This window comes from Vidua macroura, chromosome 11 (assembly GCF_024509145.1).
Source record: "Vidua macroura isolate BioBank_ID:100142 chromosome 11, ASM2450914v1, whole genome shotgun sequence".
In the NCBI taxonomy this organism is placed as follows: domain Eukaryota; kingdom Metazoa; phylum Chordata; class Aves; order Passeriformes; family Viduidae; genus Vidua; species Vidua macroura.
In genome coordinates, this window is record NC_071581.1 from 2,799,700 (window position 1) to 2,810,602 (window position 10,903).

At 48.2% G+C, this 10,903-nt stretch overlaps 1 protein-coding gene across 1 annotated transcript; it reads right to left on the reverse strand.

The window, feature by feature from the left end:
* Window positions 1-1,031: 1,031 nt before the first annotated feature.
* RRAD (RRAD, Ras related glycolysis inhibitor and calcium channel regulator) lies at window positions 1,032-5,649 on the reverse strand. Its single transcript, XM_053987380.1, has 5 exons — window positions 5,596-5,649; window positions 4,409-4,746; window positions 4,203-4,276; window positions 3,440-3,644; window positions 1,032-1,891 (listed from the first exon to the last, which is right to left on the reverse strand). Exons 2-5 carry the CDS (start codon window positions 4,740-4,742, stop codon window positions 1,614-1,616), a joined length of 891 nt encoding a protein of 296 aa, XP_053843355.1. The 5' UTR covers window positions 4,743-4,746; window positions 5,596-5,649; the 3' UTR covers window positions 1,032-1,613.
* Between the last annotated feature and the right edge of the window lie 5,254 nt (window positions 5,650-10,903).

Consider the following 10,903-nt stretch of genomic DNA (forward strand, 5'->3'; position numbering starts at 1 on the left):
TGCTAATTCTTGCATTCCCCGTGTGAATTCCTGCACTGCTCCCTGAGGAGTGCCTGGGCACTGGGAGAACTCCATGGAGAGTTGTTTGCCCCACCTCTGGAAGCCCAAGGCAAGCTATGAGACCTGAAGCCTCCCAGAGCTTTGGGAAAGCTCAGCCCTCTAAAGCCATGGACAAGCTGGGCTCCCAGGCAGCTGGAACAATCTCTAATGAACTGGACTCAGGCAGGGATAGTGGAAAGAGGCAGAGGAATGTGTGTTTTTTGGGTTTTGAGAACAGAGATTATGGATTATTTTTAAGAGAATGTATCCTATGAAGCGGAATTTATAAATAAAATGTCGTAAGTCCCAGTTCTTGCACTGCAATGTGTTTGGTTTTAACTTCATTAATAGCAAATAGGGAAAAATCATGGAAAAACACCAATTATAACACACTAAATTGCCACAAAAGAAGCACTGAAGGCCACTGTATGCAACTGAATTCTACAACTCCTTCAAATACCCTTGCCAGCCTGCTTTGAACATCTTGAAACCACTAGAAGCTATCTACAGGTGTGGGAGCAGATTGGACAATTATACTGCTGCCAAAAAGTTAAAAAACAACCTCCTGCATTTGCTTATTGGCTGTAACACAAGACCTTCAAGCCAGGAGAGGACTTCAGACTTTCCAGGGCTCAATTTATCAATATAAACACAGCACATTAATCTCACTAAAGGCAGTATTTAAAACCCTGCTCCTGCTAGAGCTGATGAGAACCAGGTGGAGGATGAACAATAAAATGAAAGGTCGGGGGCTCCCTTCCCAAGAAAAGCTGTTGAATTAGAGTGTTCATAAAAGTAGGGTTCACTTCTTAAAGAAACCCTCTATTAAAGAAAAGGACAAAGGATTTTCCCAGTTCATCTTGTTCCAGAGCTCTATCACATGTGACTCTTCAGTCTGTGTGTAACATTTTGTACAGTGGAAAAAGGTCGGTATAAAAATACTGTTCTCTCATTCTTTATCCACACTATGAGAAAAGCACAGTTTATTATAAGAGGAAATAATATTTTATTATAAAATCTGCATGTAAACAAGTAACCAATTAATTGAATAACAGTTAATGGAAGTGCAAATTAACTTAATAAAATGATATCTGTTCTGTATTTAAATATATATATAATTTGATTTCTCCCATTCTACTGTGGTTCTACTCCACCCTCCCCACATTTAAGTTTAAAAAGATTTATCATTGCTTGCTTTATACTAAAAAGAGTGTACGAGCCTGCGTACAAGTTTAAGTTTTGCTCTGCAAACGAGACAAGTCTATGGTGATCGTTATCCTTTCTTATCTTTGCATCTCTGGCATCCACAAGACAAGAAGATATAGAACATATGTACACAGTGGGCATGTCAAGCCTCATATTTCAAGTTAGTTCATTTACTTGAACACACTGAAACTTAAACCATTTATCAATGAAGCACTGTAGTGTAACTTCCAGACTTGCTTGAGCACCTTAAGGCATTAATGAGAGTCTCAGTGGAAAAGCCATGGCTGTTATCACCACGAGGATCATCCACACGCTACTGAGCAGCCAGGGGCTTGTTCAGCCCGCGTGCCTGCCCTTGCTGAGAGCTCCTATAGCACGGACAAGTCATGGCAAGACTTGGATTTTGCTTTGAAAGCCATCTTCTTGTTGTTCTTGGCCACAATTCTGCCCAGGAACCGCTTGGCCTTCTTGCTGATGCTCTCCCTCCTCTTGGCGTTGGCCATCCTGCGGGCGTTGTCCTCCTTGCTGTCCTTGCGCAGCCGGATCTGCCGCACGATGCCCTCGAACAGGTCCTTCACGTTGTGGTGCAGAGCAGCTGAGGTCTCGATGAACTTGCAGTCAAACACCACGGCACAGGCCCGGCCCTCTGCACAGAAAGACAAAAAGGAAGATCAGTGGAGACGTTTTCTCTTCACACATACTGTCAGAAAAACAAAACAGGAATTGGCTCTAAGTAAGGGAAGTGCCTTCAATGCCATGAAAGAGCTTTTACTGCAAAATAGGAAAACCCAAATTTTCTCTTCATGGTTTTGCCCCCTTACTCTCCTTGGTTTTGTTGTGCTGTGGTCAAAAATCTCATTTGACCAATGGAATTGAATACATGGCAGCAATAGTCCTTCAGGCAGACTGTGCCTGTGCTGTTTAAGAGCTAAAGCTGATTTAGGAGAGGCCCTTGGAAGCACGCTTGCAGTTTGATATGGAACAGTGTGAGCATCCTGGTTTCACATTAAACTCACTTTGGGTAAAGACCCCCTACAGTGATGTACAGAAAGAAATGGGGTTTATTCTGGAAGCTGTTGAGCAATTCTGCACCTCTGCCTTGCTGTAACAAGTGAGTTTTCCACACCAATAGAAGTGGAGCTGATACAGGCCACAAGATCAAGTCATTGAACGCATCAGTAGAGGTCACAAAGTTGTGCACCACTGGATCTGACCAGGCCTGAATTTGAAATAAAAGATGTTCAATGTTCTGGGCATAAGCACTTAACCCTGGGACATTGCTCCAGCACAAATTTCCACAGTCAGCTGTGGTAAATAATGGCAGAGTTGTAAACCTGAAGAAAGTACAGATGTCAGAACTAGGACAGTCAACCATGCCCTGCCCCAGCCTGAAAAAGTAATCTCCCGATGAACTCCAGTCAATTCCCTGAGCAGGAATTTAACACTGGGAGCATGGCAAACCAGATAGGGAGAGATGGTTCATCATCAAGGCACCAATATTTCAGAGTATTCTTTCCAGTGGAAAACAAAAAAAACCCACCCCAAAACAAAACAAAACCCAGCAGAAGAAAAAGCATCACAAAATGTTTAAATAAGCAGAATCGAGACTGTGGTGTTGGCAGTGGTTCCTGTGCTCTAAGTACCCAAATGCCAGCTGGAGCTGGATGAGAGGATTCTTACTGATCACAGCTGAAGAACACAAAAATCTTTTGAGTTGTGTGAGCCTGGTGCCACCAGCTCAGCTCAAATGTGATGGAGTCACCTCCAGCAGAAAGGGTTGCACAGGCTGATGGGATCCCCTGTCCTGAGGCTGCCTGGCTCTGTGACATGGCACTGTGTCTCCTAAAGAGCACAGCTCAGACTGTCACATCCTGAGCCTGGCAAGTGCTGCTGCACACATACCATACAATTAAAGCCTGGCTTTAGTAGTCCTGTGCTGAAGGTGCAGCTCAGATGCATTTTTCTCTCCCACTGCAGCTCAGAGCTCTGCACAGCCACACATCTTGCCCCACACCCATCTCCAATGTTTTCTGTGGTACCAAGCCCTTCAGCACCAGCCAGCTGGCTCCATTTCCCCAGTGACCCTCAAATCACACATTTTTCTACATCAAACCAGGCCATTCCTATTAGCCATGATCCTGCATAGCCTTTGCTACTACTTTAGACAGCACTTGTAAAATTCAGTGTCTCTTACCATCAACTGAGACCTCCCGGGACCTGACCAGGTCACTTTTATTTCCCACAAGGATAATAGGAATATCCTCTGTCTGCCTTGCTCTTCTCAGCTGGATTCTTAGCTCGGAAGCCTTTTCAAAACTAACTTTGTCTGTCACTGAGTAGACAATAATATAGGCATCTCCCATTTTCATGCAGTGGTTCTGGAGCCATTGGCTATCATCCTGAAACAACAGACAAGAAATGGATTTATTTTGCTGAAAAATCTATTCAACACTGAATGATGATTTATTACTCTAAGTGCCTTAAAGATTCTTTTCTTAGCTTTATTATAAAAAGTAAGTAATAATAATAATGTAACTTCATGCTTTTAACTTTATTATAATAAGTAAAAGTAAGCCAACCTCCCAAAACATTCAAATATTTTGTTATTTAAAATACAAAACAAAAGAAATTTCTCGCTTCCAGAAATAATATCATGTCTGCACTGATCAGATTGACAACCTCTAATTTTACAGTAATTCCCTGGGCTACTCATGTAAGATACCGATTATTCAAAGCATTAAGAGAGTCTCACTCAGCTCTACTCAGGGTTTTAAACTGCCTGCCTGGCTACAAGAAATTAAATGCAGAGAGAACAAAAGGCAGTATGAATTCTAATTTTTAATGTCACTTATCTGATTGAACAAATAGGCATAGCTGTTCCATTTCTACTTTTTTTTTCTTAAGAGAACTACAGACCAAGCCATAAAGCAAAAGCATGAGGAAAGAGCTTTAAGTACCTGCTCCCATACATCAAACACCATGAGAGATGCTTCTTCTCCGTCAACTATAATTGATCTGTCGTATGTATTTCCTATGGGGGAAAAAAAAAAAAAAAAAAAAGTTCAGCAAAAGAAGTTCTCCTCCTCCTTCCCTGCCGGTGGCCGTAGGGGGAGGCTCCGAGCCGGGGGTCCCCGGCACCTCTCCGAGCCCGCTGTGCCCTCACCGGCCTCCTCCGCGTCCGCGCAGTCCTCCACGCCGCCGAAGATGCGCGCCAGGCTGGTCTTGCCGACGCCGTGCTCGCCCAGCAGGATCACCTTGTAGAGGCTGCTGTCGGAGTCGCTGCCCGAGGAGATGACGGAGTCGGAGGAGTCGGAGGCCCAGCTCTGGCGGTGCTCGCCTCCGGGGCTGTACGAGGTGCAGCGCACCAAGCCCGACAGCTCGTCGGGCGGCAGCGGCCGCAGGTCGCGCTCGTCCACGGGCATGCTGCGGCGGTGCAGGTGCTGCTGCGCCGCGAACGGCGTGCTGCCGCGCCGCTTGTCGCCGCGGTTCAGAGTCATCGCGCTGCGGGCAGGGCACGGCTGTCAGCCCGGGCTGCGGGCACAGCGGGGCCGTCAGCGCCCTCTGCCCCGCACAGCCCCGGCCCCGCACAGCCCCGGCCCCGCACAGCCCCTGTCCCGCACAGCCCCTGTCCCGCACAGCCCCAGCCCCGCACAGTCCCTGCCTCGCACAGCCCCTGTCCCGCACAGCCCCTGCCTCGCACAGCCCCTGCCTCGCACAGCCCCTGTCCCGCACAGCCCCAGCCCCGCACAGTCCCTGCCTCGCACAGCCCCTGTCCCGCACAGCCCCTGCCTCGCACAGCCCCTGTCCCGCACAGCCCCAGCCTCGCACAGCCCCTGTCCCGCACAGCCCCAGCCCCGCACAGCCCCTGTCCCGCACAGCCCCAGCCCCGCACAGCCCCTGTCCCGCACAGCCCCTGTCCCGCACAGCCCCAGCCTCGCACAGCCCCAGCCCCGCACAGCCCCTGTCCCGCACAGCCCCTGTCCCGCACAGCCCCAGCCTCGCACAGCCCCAGCCCCGCACAGCCCCTGTCCCGCACAGCCCCTGTCCCGCACAGCCCCAGCCTCGCACAGCCCCAGCCCCGCACAGCCCCTGTCCCGCACAGCCCCAGCCTCGCACAGCCCCTGCCTCGCACAGCCCCTGTCCCGTACAGCCTCTGCCTCGCACAGCCCCAGCCCCGCACAGCCCCTGCCTCGCACAGCCCCTGTCCCGTACAGCCTCTGCCTCGCACAGCCCCTGTCCCGCACAGCCCCTGTCCCGCACAGCCCCAGCCCCGCACAGCCCCTGTCCCGCACAGCCCCTGCCTCGCACAGCCCCTGCCTCGCACAGCCCCAGCCCCGCAGTCACGCTTACCTCGGGGCGCTGCGTGGAGCGAGGGCGCGGTGAGAGCGCGGTGAGGGATCAGTGAGGGATTCCCCAGTGGCCGCCGCGGGAGCTCCCCGAGCTCTGCTGCCGCCACCGCGCCCCGCGCCGCTCTTTATGTCGCGGCGGAGGCGCGGGGCCCTCCCCGCCGTGACGCTCGGCGGGCGCTCCGCCAGCGCATCCTCGGCAGCGCCACCGCCCCCGCGGGCTCCGCCGCGCTGAGCGGGGGCGGCGGCGGCGCGGGGAGCCCGGGAGGAGGCGGGAGCCCCCCGGGGGCGGGGGGAGGCACGATCTGCTCCGCTCCGCTGTCAGCGCGGGGGTCCCGCCCGTCGGTGCGGCTTGGCCGGTAGCGAGCGCGGGGGGAGGCGAGGGCCGGCCCCGGAGCGCGGCAGTGCAAGCCGCGGGGCTGCAGGGCCCCGCCGCCCGGCCCTGCGCTGCTCCGCCGCCCGGCGCTCCCCTCCCGCTGCCCCCCGTGCAATGTCCGCAGCATTTGCTCTGTGTGTCCCTCGTTTCCCCTCCCAGCCCGTGCGAGAGCGCATGGAGCGCGCAGGGAGCTTCCCTCGGCTCTGTCACGGCGCGGGAGCTGGGGCGTACTCCTGGCGTGTGCAGTAGCGTTAGGGGGAATATCCGCACTCTTTGCATCCCCCGTGCCGGCTTTCCCCAGTGCCCGTGCGGGGGTCACACGCACCCACGGCCGTGCCGCGGCCCCACGTGCGGGGTGAGCGGTTTGAGAGGCCAGCAGCCACATAAAGGTCAAATTCTCCTCTCGCTTTCACCTGAGCAGCAAAGCGAGACAGTGAAAGTCTTATCTCATGAGTGGTACAGTCATGCGCATGTGATCGGGTGAAGAAAGGACTCAGCAGATAACTATACTCGTCTCCTGCATGGCTCACCCAGCACCGTGTATACAGTTTGTTGTTTACCTAGCAACCGGAACATGTCAGACATTGTACGGCCAAAATAGCCCCGGCCTCTGCTCCCGAAAGATTACAGCCCCAGCAGAGCGGGAAAATCCCGGCGACTCTGGACAGCGACGGCTGCCATCAAATTCGTGTCAGTTCTAGGGTTTCCAATCAGCGGCAGAAACAAGGTTAAAGAAGGCAAGAGGGAGGGAGGTGATGGAAACGAAGTTAGAGATGTAGGGAATAAAGTAAGGGAAAGAAAACTCTGTGGGATCGGGCTAAGTGGGTGAATATCCTGTTATTTTCAGGAGCCAATTATAATTCTCCAGTCTACACTTTTGGGGTGGTTTTGGACGCTCCACGGTGATAAAGTACAGTTGGGAGTGTTAATGTGTAAAGATCATCAAGTGCTTGCAGCAAGTTGTCCCTGCCTGTCTCACAAAATAGCATCCAAAATAGCCTTGTCAGTTCAAATAGACAGGGTTTGGTGGCAAAACGTGCGTGCTTCAGCTAACTGAACTGAGTTAGAAACCTCTGGCTAGCGTTTGGAACCATATGTTAAATACATTATGGGTAGCATTGGAACTACACTGTGGTTACTTTAGTTGGATAAACTGGAATCTGCCAAGCCGCCTTGATCATTCTGAATTTATAGACAATTAATTATATAAATACACTTCTAGATATGGCTGGTCTTCAGCTGCCTTCCTTAACATTTTGGTTTTTTCTGCCTAATGTTGTCACCTGAAACTATTCTCAGGGAGTTTTTATGTCTTTTGCACCAGACTTTGTTTTATACCTTTACTGTGTGTCAGGGTCACACTTTAGAAGTTGACATATGAAGTGGGGGTATTTTTAATTATTTTCTGTGTGAAAAAAGAGAAACCTGAGAAGCAACAGAACCAAAGAGACAGTGCCATTTCTGTGCCACATAGAGCACTATTGGGTTGGAAACACACTAAAAATGGGGATTTCATTGACACAACTTAAAGAAGCTGCATTTTATTGCAAGCCTTTTGCTGATGAGAATTATGGGTATTTTAATGATGTAAATGTGAGATAGACCACTTGCAGGAAAACTATCAGGAAAGGTATATGTCAAAGTGATGAATAAAAACTTTGAGAAAATGGTGTTTCAATAGGAAAAGGGACTGAAAAGAAAATTATACCCAGTAGAAATCATACAGAAAATTCAGGATTCCATGGCAAACACTGGAGTATTTTGCCAGCATCCAGGTACAAGTAATGAATTAACTTGGGTTCTAGAATACCACCACGGTCACCGGATCCTGCCCAGGGTCTGGCGCTGGGCTCTTGGAGTGTCCTTTACTGGAAAGTGAGACAGCCTTGGATTGTGCTGATTCCTGGAGGGATGAGCAGCACGGTGCCAAGGCTGTTCCTGCTCCCCTCTGCCTGGGGGATCACAGGGGTCACCAGCTGGGTCACCTGCTTTGATTTTAATAGGTCCAGCTATTCTGTGAAGCTGGAAGGAATTAGCTGATAATTCAGGTTAATCACTTGAGAAACAACATGTCTCTTCACATAGCATGTAGTTCAGTTTGCTGGTAATTATTGCTGTATTTTTCCTATTTGCTGGTAATTATTGTATTTTCATGTACACATGACTGCAGCACCACCCACTGATCTCAGTGGGGTGCATATGAGTCCACAGGCTTCAAATGGTGATCTTCCAGTTTCTTTGAGGGACTTTAGGATCATCTCCTCGCCTGCCCTCCATTTCCACTTCTGCTTGACCTTGCTTCTAACAGATACATGAACTGGAACTTATTTCTGTTTAAAAGATATTTTCATGCCTTGCTTTTTCTACCCTTAATTTCTATTGTTCTAGCTTCTACTTTTCTCTAAAAAGGGGATTACTTCTTTTCATTTCATCTTTGCATTATTTTAATTTTCCTCCTTTCATAGACTTTCCAATCAAGGTGCCTTTTTCTGTATCTCACTGTTGTAGTATACCCAGTTTCTTTTTTTCTGTTATCTCTTTCCTGTTCTATTCTTTCTCTGTTTCTTTTCCCTCTCACTGCTCCTCAAGCTTTTGAGAAGTACCAGTGTTCATTTCTAGTGCACTCTCTCGGCCTGAGTACATTTCATCGTCTGGAAAATGTAAAACATGCAGTTTGATCCTGTTTTTCCAGTTATGTCTTCCTGGGGTAACAAAACCAAAGGAGTTCCTTTATTCTGTATGAGGTGCAGGGGGCATTTAATGGTCTTAATGACAAGCACAGACTTTGCAGGGGGTGCACTGATTAAGTTAAACTAAACAAAACTTAACTAAACCAAACATGTAAAACCTAACACCTAATGCCCTCCCCTTTGAATTTTCAGGTTAAAAAAGAAAAATTTGGAGGTTGCATGAACTTTATGTGATTCTTCCTCATCAGTGTTTGTTCAAGGTCAAATGCCGTAGTATAAATAACATTTATATTTTTTACACCAAATTAATATTATTACTGAATTCCAGTTTTGGGGGTTGATGCTGTCTTACATCAGAATTGTTTCACAACTGATTAGGAATAATAGGAATATTTTGAACAGTCCAAAGGCTGGATTAGCAGCAGTGAGGTTTGGGGGTCAGCATTGCTTCGGTGCAGCTCTACACTGAAGTTGTGGGTTTCTCTCCTTACTTTTCAACTCATCTGCACTGCTCAAGTCTAATTAATCAGCCATTATGTGGGTGAAGTTATTTCTATACAAATGGCAGAGATACCCACAAGTGTCTGTTCTTGCCAAGTTGCATGAAGCATTACTCCTGCAGAAGCCTGAGCCTGGCTACCTCCCAAATACCTGGACCGAGAAAGAAATAGCAGCATTTATTATTATTTTTATTACAGAACTGATACACAGGCCACTGGGAGAAGACACAGAGGCAGCAGCATGAAATATGTTGGGGTTTTAACCTAAGCAAGAGAGATAAGGGAAATGAAAAATGTTTTTTTCCCTTATCCTAAAAAAAAATAGGATATAGTGCAAATATGGTATCAAGTTTTCCTCACCATCACCCTTAAAATCACAGATTAGTGTGAGCTGAACAGCCCTGGGCTGACTGGTTCAGTTTGTATCAGACCTTTTCACATGAGGCATATTTATATTCCATTGTCTTGCACTTAATGTATGGGGTAAAAGCAAGGGACTCTTTGAACTGTACAATCACCAGCAGAGGTGGAGCTTTCAGCCCTGCACAAAGTCCTCTGTGGGAAGGTGACAAATGTCACATCCACGCTGACCCTGCCTTGGGATGCTGCAGAGGGAAAGCAGCACAGCCCTTCAGCCAGGGGACCAAGATTTCCCTCATAATTACTCTTGGATTTAATGGCAGGTAATATTTTTGATTGAGTAGTGGTAGCCATGAATTGGGGCTGAAACAATGATTTCAGAAATATGAGCTTTGGAGTCAATAGAAATCGATACAGCTTAGAAAGCTCACACAGAGTGCCAAGGGGGAAATACAAGCAGAAGCCCAACTAAATCCATTGTTATAGCTACAAAACTAATAAGCCTTTCATGGCTGCTGTGCTTCCTCTCAGCTCCAGACCAGAAATTCTAAAGATCACTGCAAAAGAATGCAGAACTGTTTGCATTTTCAGGTAGAGAATGCTAAAATAGGCACATTTTAAGTCCGTGGCTCATAATGTAAAGCAAAGGCCTGTCTTTCTTAAACTCTTGCAAAGGAGTGCAAAAAAAAAACTTGGGAGAAGAGTAACTGGAAATGTGGTTCATCTTTCAGCTGCTCTGAATTTCTCACTGCTTTGAGTAAGCTACAAAACTTCCAGTACTAGATAAGCTGGTGACCAGTGGAAACAGGTGAATCACGGCTCCGGAAAAAGGAGTTGCACAAGGGGCAGCTCCAATTTCATTGTGCCCATGGAGTTTCTCCACTTCCTTTCCACAGACTGTTAGTAAACTACTAACATATGTTGGGGTATACTTGGGGAAAGCATTCTGTCTTAGTTTAACTTCAAACTCTACTTATTTTAGTTTTCCAGTTGCGGGTTTCCTTCTCATGGGGCAGTGACAGCTCCTGCTGCCCCGGCTGTGGGAGGCAGAGCTTGGGATCCCCCCGCGGCTCACAGCACGTACTGGATGTGGTCAGCTGTTTGCCCCTATCGCATTTCAAGTTCAGACTAAAAGCAGAACATGACCTAAGACATTTCCATAATTGTTTTCTTTAATCACCCCTAATTCCTCTTTTTCAGAATTATATCTGTCATAGCCAATGTGTGTGACATACATCATCCCTCCGTGACTGGAATGCTAAATATCCTCTGACAATTCCTGCACGATGTATTCTCCTTGGTGGGGATTTCAGCGTCCCTCCATGAGAAATATCTGGAATTCAGAGACCATGAAAAGGTTTCTGAATTTACAGATGGTTGGTTTAG

Coding starts and splice junctions, on each gene's coding strand:
- RRAD (XM_053987380.1), bottom strand. CDS start 4,742: ATGACTCTGAACCGCGGCGACAAGCGGCGCGGCAGCACGCCGTTCGCG. Junction 4,277..4,408: donor CGCGGACGCGGAGGAGGCCG/GTGAGGGCACAG, acceptor TTTCCCCCATAG/GAAATACATACGACAGATCA. Junction 1,892..3,439: donor CCGGGAGGTCTCAGTTGATG/GTAAGAGACACT, acceptor CTTTCTGTGCAG/AGGGCCGGGCCTGTGCCGTG.